At 52.3% G+C, this 15,059-nt stretch overlaps 1 protein-coding gene across 3 annotated transcripts in view; it reads left to right on the top strand.

Moving 5' to 3' along the window:
* The window catches only part of MEIOB (meiosis specific with OB-fold), a 105,766-nt gene that overhangs the window by 29,270 nt on the left and 61,437 nt on the right, over positions 1-15,059 (top strand). The window contains exons 11-13 of one of the 3 annotated variants that reach the window (XM_062180289.1): positions 708-861; positions 3,606-3,789; positions 4,804-4,890. In XM_062180289.1, the coding sequence (XP_062036273.1) occupies positions 708-861; positions 3,606-3,789; positions 4,804-4,890 (425 nt within the window). Of the gene's footprint in view, positions 1-707; positions 862-3,605; positions 3,790-4,803; positions 6,290-15,059 lie in introns of those variants that run through there. The other 2 variants (XM_062180290.1, XM_062180291.1) reach the window with 2 other exon arrangements.

Below are 15,059 nucleotides of genomic sequence, written 5' to 3'. Positions count from 1 at the left end.
TCATGGGTGAATGGAATTAAAAGATAAGTTTTCATTGTAAAAAAGTTGAAATCCACGCATAGGTTCTCATGACGTGCCTTTCCGCACACACTCTTTGAAGACCACTGACACACGTAGCAGAACGCTGCGCACGCATTTTCATCTGGGTGATCTGCCACGTGGCTCTCCAGTCTGCATTTGCACTCCTGCCAGCCGTCCCTGAGGCCCTGGCTGCTGTGTGTCCCCTGTGTTGGGTTGCTGGTCTTTGAACGGTGGCTGTTTACTGGACTCCTGCTCTTGCTCAGTTTGCATTGACCTGCTGATTAATGAGGCCAATATGTTTGCTGGAAATTTAATGTATCTTTTGTTAAATACCTTTTACATTTTTTTCCTTATTTAAAAAATTGACTCACTGTCTTATTGATTTTAAAGAATTCTTCAGATATTCTATGTGAGTCCTTTGTTTTGCAAACTGCTAGCAGCTCCTACTCTGGATTGGCTGTAAGGAAAAATCTTTAGATGACCAGAAAGGATTCACATAATGAAGATTAAGTTCTCATTCTTTTTCTTTTATGTCTATTTCTGATCCATTTTAATATAACAAATGTAAAAATTTATATTGTTTATAAGCTACAAAATATTCTCTCTTGGCTTTATGGCTTCTCCATTTGGATAGAATCCTTTGTAGTTCTGGGAATATATATAGAACTGATACTCTTTATTTTTAGTAAATACAATAGTTGAAGTCTATACAGTTGAACAACTGAAGGCAAAAGCTTTGAAGAATGAAAGAAAAGCGGACCCTTTGTATGGCATTCTTTATGCTTACATTTCTATGCTGAACATCGATAATGAAACTACAAACGTCGTGCGAAACAGATGGTAAGGAGCCAAATTACTTTAGCAGTTAATTTTTGTAAGAAACAATTATTGTTAATAAAGTTTAAGCTCTATCAATTTAAAGCCATTTTTAATGCAAGTCAAATGAATCGGAGAAAATATATGAATAAATAAACCACAATGAAAAGTTTCCATGACAAAATATTTAGATTTAAATATTATAGTTGCCTTTTTTTTTTTTTTTTTGACAGGCAGAGTGGACAGTGAGAGAGAGAGAGAGAGACAGAGAGAAAGGTCTTCCTTTGCCGTTGGTTCACCCTCCAATGGCTGCCGCGGCCAGCACGCTGTGGCTGGCGCACCGCGCTGATCCGATGGCAGGAGCCAGGTGCTTCTCCTGGTCTCCCATGCGGGTGCAGGGCCCAAGCACTTGGGCCATCCTCCACTGCACTCCCTGGCCACAGCAGAGAGCTGGCCTGGAAGAGGGGCAACCGGGACAGAATCCAGCGCCCCGACCGGGACTAGAACCTGGTGTGCCGGCGCTGCAAGGCGGAGGATTTGCCTGTTGAGCCACAGCGCCGGCCATAATTGCCTTTTAAAGTAAAATATAATCTGTGTTTCTGCAATCTTAAAATATGAAGATATAATACTGCCAGGTACTTTTTAACAAATTATTTATTTGAGAGGCAGAGTTACAGTCAGACAGAGAGAGAGGTCTTCCTAAATGGCCACAACAACTGGAACTGGGCAGATCTGAAGCCAGGAGCTTCTTCCTGGTCTCCCACATAGGTGCAGGGGCCAAGCACCTGGACCATCTTCTGCTGCTTTCCCAGGCCATCAGCAGAGAGCTGGATTGGAAGAGGGGCAGCCAGGACTTGAACTGGTGCTGCTGGTGGATGCTTAGCTTACTATATCACAATGCCAGCCCCTGCCAGACATATTAACTGGGATGCCCATCTTGTCTTAGAAGAAAGCTATTATGGTTGTCATATCTTATAGCAATACAATAGCAGCATTTAAGAAATTATTTTGGGGGTCAGCACTATGGAATAGTGGATTAAGATGCTGCTGTCTGCAATGCTAGCACCCCATCTGGGCATCAGTTCAATTCCCAGCTGCTCTATTTCCAATCCAGTTCCCTTCTAATGTGCCTGGGAAAGCAGCAGAGGATGGTGCAAGTGCTTGGGCCCCTGTACCAGCGTGGGAGACCTGGTAGAAGCTCCTGGCTCCTGGCTTCAGCCTGGCCCGGCCCTGACTGTTGCATCTGGGGAGTTAACCAGCAGATGGAAGATTCTCTCCCTCTCCCTCTCTCTCTCTGTGACTCTGCCTTTCAAATAAATAAATCTTTTTAAAAAGAAAGTTCATGGAAAAATAAATTTAAAAAATAATTTTCTACCGCATGGTGCTCATGACTTCCAACCTGTCCTAGGTGAAAGTCAGTATCCACTTGCACAGAAAGCGAATCCCAGTGGCTTTAATGATCTCAGCCAAGCAATATTTGGCAAGAAATGCCTAAATGTAATTGCAGAAGTCTCCCTGAAGGTCTTGTAATTGAAATTTTATTGAGACAATTCTAAATTCACATGGGATTATGAAAAATAATGCAGAGAAGTCCCTTGTGTCGTTGACAGTGTCCCCAGCAGTGCCTCTCACAGCTGCTGCGCGCGTCCCAGGGCGCTGAGCCTCATTCAGGCTTCTGAGCTAAGCGTGCAGCCGTTTGTGTGCGAGTGCACGTGAGTGCGTTCCCCAGTGCTTCCCACCTGTGTAGATCTGTGTCCATCTCAGCAGGCAGTGAGTGAGCTCCAGATGTTGTTTTTTTTTTTGACAGGCAGAGTGGACAGTGAGAGAGAGAGAGAGAGAGAGAGAGAGAGAGAGAAAGGTGGTCTTCCTTTGCTGTTGGTTCACCCTCCAATGGCCGCCGTGGCTGGTGCGCTGCGGCCAGCGCACCACACTGATCCGAAGCCAGGAGCCAGGTGCTTCTCCTGGTCTCCCATGGGGTGCAGGGCCCAAGCACTTGGGCCATCCTCCACTGCACTCCCTGGCCACAGCAGAGAGCTGGCCTGGAAGAGGGGCAACCGGGACAGAATCCGGCGCCCCAACTGGGACTAGAACCCGGTGTGCCGGCGTCACAAGCGGAGGATTAGCCTATTGGGCCGCAGCGCAGGCCTGAGCTCCAGATTTTCAAGTCATTTTATGATGTACTGTGAAGTGTGAAGAGGTCTTTAGTTGTCTAAAGTCAAGCCTACTTCAGCAAAATGGCATAGCATGAAATTGCCATTTGAGAGAGAGGATCTCACTAGCAGTGCACACAGCATTTAGAATGTGGCCTGACCAGTTGTGTAGGGTTTTCTGCACACGCATGTATGGAAGACTGAGTGCAGGACCACGAGTGAGCAGTCCTCACACCCACGCCTGCCCTGCACAGATGTGGTTCCTGCCCTCAGAACTCCCAGGCAAGGGGGTCAGATGGACACACCTGCAGTAACCAGGAGCAGAGTCAGTGCTACAATTCCCAGGGAAGGGCACAGCAGAGACATGAGCCTGGGCGGGACCTCAGGGCTGGGCAGGAACCCGGGCGGGGAGGGCAGGGTGGTGGCAGGACTGCTGGGCCCAGTTTCAGAGAACTCAGACACTGGCAATGAGGCTGGCGTGGGTGGCGAGCACATTTGTATTGTTTGTTGTCCTGCACAGCAGTGAGCGCTGGCCAAGTGTTCCGCATGCAGTAGTTCTCAAGAGGTATCATGTGTCCGTCAGGGCATCACCCTTTGTCATTGTCTGTTTCTTTGCAGTTCTGGCTGTGGTTATATTGTAAATGCAGCATCGAATACTTGTACAACTTGCCACAAAGATTCTTTGGGATATAAATCCATTTTTTCCAGCTTCGACATGCTGATCGATGTGACTGACCACACAGGCACCCTCCCTTCCTGCAGTCTCTCAGGAAGTGTCGCTGAGGAGACCTTGGGCTGCACGGTAAAGAGCAAAAAAAGAAGTGTTAGCAATATTTTGAAATGAATTCTCCTCCTCCCAGGTCTAGGTTATTTTGGTGAACATTTGATAGAAGTTTCTTCTTCTTCTTTTTTTTTTTTTTTTTTTGACAGGCAGAGTGGATAGTGAGAGAGAGAGAGAGAGAGAGACAGAGAGAAAGGACTTCCTTTTTGCCGTTGGTTCACCCTCCAATGGCCACTGCGGCCAGCGCATCTCGCTGATCCGAAGCCAGGAGCCAGGTGCTTCTCCTGGTCTCCCATGCGGGTGCAGGGCCCAAGCACTTGGGCCATCCTCCACTGCCTTCCCGGGCCATAGCAGAGAGCTGGCCTGGAAGAGGGGCAACCGGGATAGAATCCGGCGCCCCGACCGGGACTAGAACCCGGTGTGCCGGTGCCACAAGGCGGAGGATTAGCCTGTTAAGCCACGGCGCCGGCCAGAAGTTTCTTCATTAATAAAGAGGTTGGCAGGTGTGTGTGTGGGGGGTCTTGATTTAAACAACATTGTTTTAATGAATATTCAGATATTGTATATCAAAATCCTGGCTACCATTGACTGTTAGGAATGGTGACTGAGACACTAGCCAACAAGGAGGAATAGACACGGCGTTTTCTGGGTCCAGTGGCAGTGGCTAACACAGCGTATGGAGACATGACTTAGCTGTCAGCTGGTCAGGAAGTGGAACACACGTGCACAGCTCGTGTAGTCCCTGGGTTTTCTTCCTGATCTGCAGCTGTAGATCAGCAGCAGATGCTTAGAGGGCAGCGTGTGCATTTGATGGTAGGCACTTGTTTTTTTAATTGTTAAAACCACATCGTGAAATTTAGCATTGAGTTTTTGTTCCAAATTATGTTTCCACGTCACTGAGGGGCTTTCCTCGCTGAGCACCTGATTAGCTCTGGGGACCCTGTTATAGCCTTGCTTGTGTCACCCCCTGTGTCAGGAGGACTGGGCTTGACCAGTATGTTGACCTCAGAAATGTTTGATCTTTTTTTCTGACAGGTGAATGAGTTTCTTGCAATGACAGACGGACAGAAAACAGCGTTAAAGTGGCAACTTCTTTTGGAAAGAAGCAAAATTTATTTAAAAGTTAGTGTATTTTACAGTACTGTATTATTATATATATCCTAACAATAGGAAAGCCTAGACTGTGGCCTAATAGAGAATTTATTATTTTTTAAAGATTTATTTATTTAAGAGGCAGAGTTACAGAGAGAGACAGAGACAGAGAGAAAAGTCTTCCATCCGCTGGTTCACTCCCCAGTTGGCTGCAACAGCCAGAGCTAGGTAGACCTGAAGCCAGGAGTCAGGAGCCAGAGGCATCTTCCAGTTCTCCCACGTGGGTGCAGGGGTCCTAGCACCTGGGCCGTGTCCACTGCTTTCTCAGGCCATTAGCAGGGAGCTGGATCAGAAGTGAAGCAGCCAGGGCTCAAACCAGGGCCCATATGAGATGCCAATGCTGCAACTGGAGGTTTAACCTACTACTGCCATAGTGCCAGTGCCGATTCCCAGATGTGTAGAGGGAATTTAGTTACCCTAAAAATGGTGGATAATCAGGTTTTTTAAAAAAACATGGTATAAAGGAATTACAAATGACACCAAAGAAAAGGACCAAGCATGATATCTGCTGATGTTCGCTCTAAGGCAAGGCTGGGCCACCCTACCCCCACCCCTGCTGTGTGGCACTGCTCTGCACTTGGTAAGGCAGCAGAAATGGCACAGTTAACTGCTTAGACTCCTTCTTGGTCTGAATCTCCATTGCACTGCGCCATTGCACCAAGGGCCGTAGGGCCTTGGTGAGGTTAGTGACTGTGGGAGTTTGTAAAATCCTGTGACCACTACTCTGAAGGGTCACAGGCAGCTCCTGTGGCACTGGCGACACTGCAGGCTGGAGGCCATGGGCTAGCAGCACTCAAGGTACAAGGGGAGAAGAGTCAGACTGCCGCCTCAGTGCGGTGAGGAGAGTGGACCAGGACATGCGAGCACTTGTCCCCGCACAGAGCCTGCACCCTTTCCTTCTGTAGTTCTCCAGTTTCTTTCCTGCTCCTGAAAGTTATTGTGCTCTTGCTTGTGTGAGTTATGCTTACCGATAACTGCTGCACTAGATCTTAATATAGGGAAAAATCCAAACATTCATAAGCATACATCGCACTGCTGGACAGCACAATGATGTCACATGATGTCCTGCAGCCACTGGAAAGAGGCAGTGTGCGGTGTGAGGGAAGGCAGACCTCGCAGAGTTCTGAGTCCAGAGACCCTGAATGCTAACCTGTGAGCTGCTCGGCCATCTTCCAGGGTTCCTCTCCTGTAGCCTTAAGCGTATCAGCAGAGGGCGCAGACATGGAGTCATCAAGGGCCTCCCCAGTACTCCAGGACCTTGGCCTGAGGATTCTTCATTCCTAAGTCAGAGGAAGAGTTCCTGCCTTTCCTCCAGCATTCACATCCCATCTTGAACACTGTCTGTCCCCATCCCACCTTGAACACTGTCTGTCCCCATCCCACCTTGAACACCGTCTGTCCCCATCCCACCTTGAACACTGTCTGTCCCCATCCCACCTTGAACACTGTCCCCATCCCACCTTGAACACTGTCTGTCCCCATCCCACCTTGAACACCGTCTGTCCCCATCCCACCTTGAACATCGTCTGTCCCCATCCCACCTTGAACACTGTCTGTTCCCATCTCACCTTGAACACTGTCTGTCCCATCCCACCTTGAACACTGTCTGTCCCCATCCCACCTTGAACACTGTCTGTCCCCATCCCACCTTGAACACTGTCCCCATCTCACCTTGAACACCGTCTGTCCCCATCCCACCTTGAACACTGTCTGTCCCCATCCCACCTTGAACACTGTCTGCCCCCATCCCACCTTGAACACTGTCCCCATCCCACCTTGAACACTGTCTGCCCCCATCCCACCTTGAACACTGTCCCCATCCCACCTTGAACACTGTCTGCCCCCATCCCACCTTGAACACTGTCTGTCCCCATCTCACCTTGAACACCGTCTGTCCCCATCCCACCTTGAACACTGTCTGTCCCCATCCCACCTTGAACACCGTCTGTCCCCATCCCACCTTGAACACTGTCCCCATCCCACCTTGAACACTGTCTGTCCCCATCCCACCTTGAACACCGTCTGTCCCCATCCCACCTTGAACACTGTCCCCATCTCACCTTGAACACCGTCTGTCCCCATCCCACCTTGAACACCGTCTGTCCCCATCCCACCTTGAACACCGTCTGTCCCCATCCCACCTTGAACACTGTCCCCATCCCACCTTGAACACTGTCTGTCCCCATCCCACCTTGAACACCGTCTGTCCCCATCCCACCTTGAACACTGTCCCCATCTCACCTTGAACACCGTCTGTCCCCATCCCACCTTGAACACCGTCTGTCCCCATCCCACCTTGAACACCGTCTGTCCCCATCCCACCTTGAACACTGTCTGTCCCCATCCCACCTTGAACACCGTCTGTCCCCATCCCACCTTGAACACTGTCCCCATCCCACCTTGAACACTGTCTGTCCCCATCCCACCTTGAACACCGTCTGTCCCCATCCCACCTTGAACACTGTCCCCATCTCACCTTGAACACCGTCTGTCCCCATCCCACCTTGAACACCGTCTGTCCCCATCCCACCTTGAACACTGTCCCCATCCCACCTTGAACACTGTTCCCATCCCACCTTGAACACTGTCTGTCCCCATCCCACCTTGAACACCGTCTGTCCCCATCCCACCTTGAACACTGTCCCCATCCCACCTTGAACACCGTCTGTCCCCATCCCACCTTGAACACCGTCTGTCCCCATCCCACCATGAACACTGTCTGTCCCCATCCCACCTTGAACACTGTCTGTCCCCATCTCACCTTGAACACTGTCTGTCCCCATCCCACCTTGAACACCGTCTGTCCCCATCCCACCTTGAACACTGTCTGTCCCATCTCACCTTGAACACTGTCTGTCCCCATCTCACCTTGAACACTGTCTGTTCCCATCCCACCTTGAACACCGTCTGTCCCCATCCCACCTTGAACACTGTCCCCATCTCACCTTGAACACCGTCTGTCCCCATCCCACCTTGAACACTGTCTGTTCCCATCTCACCTTGAACACTGTCTGTCCCCATCCCACCTTGAACACCGTCTGTCCCCATCTCACCTTGAACACTGTCTGTCCCCATCTCACCTTGAACACCGTCTGTCCCCATCCCACCTTGAACACCGTCTGTCCCCATCCCACCTTGAACACTGTCCCCATCTCACCTTGAACACCGTCTGTCCCCATCCCACCTTGAACACCGTCTGTCCCCATCCCACCTTGAACACCGTCTGTCCCCATCCCACCTTGAACACCGTCTGTCCCCATCCCACCTTGAACACCGTCTGTCCCCATCCCACCTTGAACACTGTCTGTCCCCATCCCACCTTGAACACTGTCTGTCCCCATCCCACCTTGAACACTGTCTGTCCCATCTCACCTTGAACACTGTCTGTCCCCATTCCACCTTGAACACCGTCTGTCCCCATCCCACCTTGAACACCGTCTGTCCCCATCCCACCTTGAACACTGTCTGTCCCCATCCCACCTTGAACACCGTCTGTCCCCATCCCACCTTGAACACCGTCTGTCCCCATCCCACCTTGAACACTGTTCCCATCCCACCTTGAACACTGTCTGTCCCCATCTCACCTTGAACACCGTCTGTTCCCATATCACCTTGAACACCGTCTGTCCCCATCCCACCTTGAACACCGTCTGTCCCCATCCCACCTTGAACACCGTCTGTCCCCATCTCACCTTGAACACCGTCTGTCCCCATCCCACCTTGAACACTGTCTGTCCCCATCCCACCTTGATCACTGTCTGTCCCCATCCCACCTTGAACACTGTCTGTCCCCATCTCACCTTGAACACTGTTCCCATCTCACCTTGAACACTGTCTGTCCCCATCTCACCTTGAACACTGTCTGTTCCCATATCACCTTGAACACCGTCTGTCCCCATCCCACCTTGAACACCGTCTGTCCCCATCCCACCTTGAACACCGTCTGTCCCCATCTCACCTTGAACACCGTCTGTCCCCATCCCACCTTGAACACTGTCTGTCCCCATCCCACCTTGATCACTGTCTGTCCCCATCCCACCTTGAACACTGTCTGTCCCCATCTCACCTTGAACACTGTTCCCATCCCACCTTGAACACTGTCTGTCCCCATCTCACCTTGAACACTGTCTGTTCCCATATCACCTTGAACACCGTCTGTCCCCATCCCACCTTGAACACCGTCTGTCCCCATCCCACCTTGAACACCGTCTGTCCCCATCTCACCTTGAACACTGTCTGTTCCCATCCCACCTTGAACACTGTCTGTCCCCATCTCACCTTGAACACCGTCTGTCCCCATCCCACCTTGAACACTGTCTGTCCCCATCTCACCTTGAACACCATCTGTCCCCATCCCACCTTGAACACTGTCTGTCCCCATCCCACCTTGATCACTGTCTGTCCCCATCCCACCTTGAACACTGTCTGTCCCCATCTCACCTTGAACACTGTTCCCATCTCACCTTGAACACTGTCTGTCCCCATCCCACCTTGAACACTGTCTGTACCCATCACACCTTGAACACCGGCTGTCCCCATCTCACCTTGAACACCGTCTGTCCCCATCCCACCTTGAACACTGTCTGTCCCCATCCCACCTTGAACACTGTCCCCATCCCACCTTGAACACTGTCTGTCCCCATCTCACCTTGAACACCGTCTGTCCCCATCTCACCTTGAACACTGTCTGTCCCCATCCCACCTTGAACACCGTCTGTTCCCATCCCACCTTGAACACCGTCTGTCCCCATCCCACCTTGAACACTGTCCCCATCTCACCTTGAACACCGTCTGTCCCCATCCCACCTTGAACACCGTCTGTCCCCATCCCACCTTGAACACTGTCCCCATCTCACCTTGAACACCGTCTGTCCCCATCCCACCTTGAACACCGTCTGTCCCCATCCCACCTTGAACACTGTCTGTCCCCATCCCACCTTGAACACTGTCTGTCCCCATCTCACCTTGAACACTGTCTGTCCCCATCCCACCTTGAACACCGTCTGTCCCCATCCCACCTTGAACACTGTCTGTCCCATCTCACCTTGAACACTGTCTGTCCCCATCTCACCTTGAACACTGTCTGTCCCCATCCCACCTTGAACACTGTCTGTTCCCATCCCACCTTGAACACTGTCTGTCCCCATCTCACCTTGAACACCGTCTGTCCCCATCCCACCTAGAACACTGTCTGTCCCCATCCCACCTTGAACACCGTCTGTTCCCATCCCACCTTGAACACTGTCTGTCCCCATCCCACCTTGAACACTGTCTGTCCCCATCCCACCTTGAACACTGTCTGTCCCCATCCCACCTTGAACACTGCCTGTCCCCATCCCACCTTGAACACCGTATGTCCCCATCACACCTTGAACACTGTCTGTCCCCATCCCACCTTGAACACCGTCTGTCCCCATCCCACCTTGAACACCGTCTGTCCCCATCCCACCTTGAACACCGTCTGTCCCCATCCCACCTTGAACACCGTCTGTCCCCATCCCACCTTGAACACTGTCTGTCCCCATCCCACCTTGAACACCGTCTGTCCCCATCCCACCTTGAACACCGTCTGTCCCCATCCCACCTTGAACACCGTCTGTCCCCATCCCACCTTGAACACCGTCTGTCCCCATCCCACCTTGAACACTGTCTGTCCACATCCCACCTTGAACACTGTCTGTCCCCATCCCACCTTGAACACTGTCTGTCCCCATCCCACCTTGAACACTGTCTGTCCCCATCCCACCTTGAACACCGTCTGTCCCCATCCCACCTTGAACACTGTCTGTCCCCATCCCACCTTGAACACTGTTCCCATCCCACCTTGAACACTGTCTGTCCCCATCTCACCTTGAACACCGTCTGTTCCCATATCACCTTGAACACCGTCTGTCCCCATCCCACCTTGAACACCGTCTGTCCCCATCCCACCTTGAACACCGTCTGTCCCCATCTCACCTTGAACACCGTCTGTCCCCATCCCACCTTGAACACTGTCTGTCCCCATCCCACCTTGATCACTGTCTGTCCCCATCCCACCTTGAACACTGTCTGTCCCCATCTCACCTTGAACACTGTTCCCATCTCACCTTGAACACTGTCTGTCCCCATCTCACCTTGAACACTGTCTGTTCCCATCTCACCTTGAACACCGTCTGTCCCCATCCCACCTTGAACACCGTCTGTCCCCATCCCACCTTGAACACCGTCTGTCCCCATCTCACCTTGAACACCGTCTGTCCCCATCCCACCTTGAACACTGTCTGTCCCCATCCCACCTTGAACACTGTCTGTCCCCATCCCACCTTGAACACTGTCTGTCCCCATCCCACCTTGAACACTGTCTGTCCCCATCCCACCTTGAACACCGTCTGTCCCCATCCCACCTTGAACACTGTCTGTCCCCATCCCACCTTGAACACTGTTCCCATCCCACCTTGAACACTGTCTGTCCCCATCTCACCTTGAACACCGTCTGTTCCCATCCCACCTTGAACACCGTCTGTCCCCATCCCACCTTGAACACTGTCTGTCCCCATCCCACCTTGAACACTGTCTGTCCCCATCCCACCTTGAACACCGTCTGTCCCCATCCCACCTTGAACACCGTCTGTCCCCATCCCACCTTGAACACCGTCTGTCCCCATCCCACCTTGAACACTGTCTGTCCCCATCCCACCTTGAACACTGTCTGTCCCCATCCCACCTTGAACACTGTCTGTCCCCATCCCACCTTGAACACCGTCTGTCCCCATCCCACCTTGAACACCGTCTGTCCCCATCCCACCTTGAACACTGTCTGTCCCCATCCCACCTAAACACTGTTCCCATCCCACCTTGAACACTGTCTGTCCCCATCTCACCTTGAACACCGTCTGTTCCCATATCACCTTGAACACCGTCTGTCCCCATCCCACCTTGAACACCGTCTGTCCCCATCCCACCTTGAACACCGTCTGTCCCCATCTCACCTTGAACACCGTCTGTCCCCATCCCACCTTGAACACTGTCTGTCCCCATCCCACCTTGATCACTGTCTGTCCCCATCCCACCTTGAACACTGTCTGTCCCCATCTCACCTTGAACACTGTTCCCATCTCACCTTGAACACTGTCTGTCCCCATCTCACCTTGAACACTGTCTGTTCCCATATCACCTTGAACACCGTCTGTCCCCATCCCACCTTGAACACCGTCTGTCCCCATCCCACCTTGAACACCGTCTGTCCCCATCTCACCTTGAACACCGTCTGTCCCCATCCCACCTTGAACACTGTCTGTCCCCATCCCACCTTGATCACTGTCTGTCCCCATCCCACCTTGAACACTGTCTGTCCCCATCTCACCTTGAACACTGTTCCCATCCCACCTTGAACACTGTCTGTCCCCATCTCACCTTGAACACTGTCTGTTCCCATATCACCTTGAACACCGTCTGTCCCCATCCCACCTTGAACACCGTCTGTCCCCATCCCACCTTGAACACCGTCTGTCCCCATCTCACCTTGAACACTGTCTGTTCCCATCCCACCTTGAACACTGTCTGTCCCCATCTCACCTTGAACACCGTCTGTCCCCATCCCACCTTGAACACTGTCTTTCCCCATCTCACCTTGAACACCATCTGTCCCCATCCCACCTTGAACACTGTCTGTCCCCATCCCACCTTGATCACTGTCTGTCCCCATCCCACCTTGAACACTGTCTGTCCCCATCTCACCTTGAACACTGTTCCCATCTCACCTTGAACACTGTCTGTCCCCATCCCACCTTGAACACTGTCTGTACCCATCACACCTTGAACACCGGCTGTCCCCATCTCACCTTGAACACCGTCTGTCCCCATCCCACCTTGAACACTGTCTGTCCCCATCCCACCTTGAACACTGTCCCCATCCCACCTTGAACACTGTCTGTCCCCATCTCACCTTGAACACCGTCTGTCCCCATCTCACCTTGAACACTGTCTGTCCCCATCCCACCTTGAACACCGTCTGTTCCCATCCCACCTTGAACACCGTCTGTCCCCATCCCACCTTGAACACTGTCCCCATCTCACCTTGAACACCGTCTGTCCCCATCCCACCTTGAACACCGTCTGTCCCCATCCCACCTTGAACACTGTCCCCATCTCACCTTGAACACCGTCTGTCCCCATCCCACCTTGAACACCGTCTGTCCCCATCCCACCTTGAACACTGTCTGTCCCCATCCCACCTTGAACACTGTCTGTCCCCATCTCACCTTGAACACTGTCTGTCCCCATCCCACCTTGAACACCGTCTGTCCCCATCCCACCTTGAACACTGTCTGTCCCATCTCACCTTGAACACTGTCTGTCCCCATCTCACCTTGAACACTGTCTGTCCCCATCCCACCTTGAACACTGTCTGTTCCCATCCCACCTTGAACACTGTCTGTCCCCATCTCACCTTGAACACCGTCTGTCCCCATCCCACCTAGAACACTGTCTGTCCCCATCCCACCTTGAACACCGTCTGTTCCCATCCCACCTTGAACACTGTCTGTTCCCATCCCACCTTGAACACTGTCTGTCCCCATCCCACCTTGAACACTGTCTGTCCCCATCCCACCTTGAACACTGCCTGTCCCCATCCCACCTTGAACACCGTCTGTCCCCATCCCACCTTGAACACTGTCTGTCCCCATCCCACCTTGAACACCGTCTGTCCCCATCCCACCTTGAACACCGTCTGTCCCCATCCCACCTTGAACACTGTCTGTCCCCATCCCACCTTGAACACCGTCTGTCCCCATCCCACCTTGAACACCGTCTGTCCCCATCCCACCTTGAACACTGTCTGTCCCCATCCCACCTTGAACACTGTCTGTCCCCATCTCACCTTGAACACTGTCTGTTCCCATCCCACCTTGAACAGTGTTCCCATCCCACCTTGAACACTGTCTGTCCCCATCTCACCTTGAACACTGTCTGTCCCCATCTCACCTTGAACACCGTCTGTCCCCATCCCACCTTGAACACCGTCTGTCCCCATCCCACCTTGAACACCGTCTGTCCCCATCTCACCTTGAACACCATCTGTCCCCATCCCACCTTGAACACTGTCTGTCCCCATCCCACCTTGAACACTGTCTGTCCCCATCCCACCTTGATCACTGTCTGTCCCCATCCCACCTTGAACACTGTCTGTCCCCATCTCACCTTGAACACTGTTCCCATCTCACCTTGAACACTGTGTGTCCCCATCCCACCTTGAACACTGTCTGTCCCCATCACACCTTGAACACCGGCTGTCCCCATCTCACCTTGAACACCGTCTGTCCCCATCCCACCTTGAACACTGTCTGTCCCCATCCCACCTTGAACACTGTTCCCATCCCACCTTGAACACTTTCTGTTCCCATCCCACCTTGAACACTGTCTGTCCCCATCCCACCTTGAACACTGTCCCCATCCCACCTTGAACACTGTCTGTCCCCATCCCACCTTGAACACTGTCTGTCCCCATCCCACCTTGAACACTGTCTGTCCCCATCACACCTTGAACACCGGCTGTCCCCATCTCACCTTGAACACCGTCTGTCCCCATCCCACCTTGAACACTGTCTGTCCCCATCCCACCTTGAACACTGTCCCCATCCCACCTTGAACACTGTCTGTTCCCATCCCACCTTGAACACTGTCTGTCCCCATCCCACCTTGAACACTGTCCCCATCCCACCTTGAACACTGTCTGTCCCCATCTCACCTTGAACACCGTCTGTTCCCATATCACCTTGAACACCGTCTGTCCCCATCCCACCTTGAACACTGTCTGTTCCCATCTCACCTTGAACACCGTCTGTTCCCATCTCACCTTGAACACCGTCTGTCCCCATCCCACCTTGAACACTGTCCCCATCCCACCTTGAACACTGTCTGCCCCCATCCCACCTTGAACACTGTCTGTCCCCATCTCACCTTGAACACCGTCTGTCCCCATCCCACCTTGAACGCCGTCTGTCCCCATCCCACCTTGAACACTGTCTGTCCCCATCCCACCTTGAACACCGTCTGTCCCCATCTCACATTGAACACTGTCTGTCCCCATCCCACCTTGAACACCGTCTGTCCCCATCTCACATTGAACACTGTCTGTCCCCATCCCACCTTGAACA

Source organism: Lepus europaeus, chromosome 21, assembly GCF_033115175.1.
Source record: "Lepus europaeus isolate LE1 chromosome 21, mLepTim1.pri, whole genome shotgun sequence".
Taxonomy (NCBI): Eukaryota; Metazoa; Chordata; class Mammalia; order Lagomorpha; family Leporidae; genus Lepus; species Lepus europaeus.
Note: the sequence above shows the minus strand (reverse complement) of the source record. Positions and strands in the feature narration are given on the sequence as shown.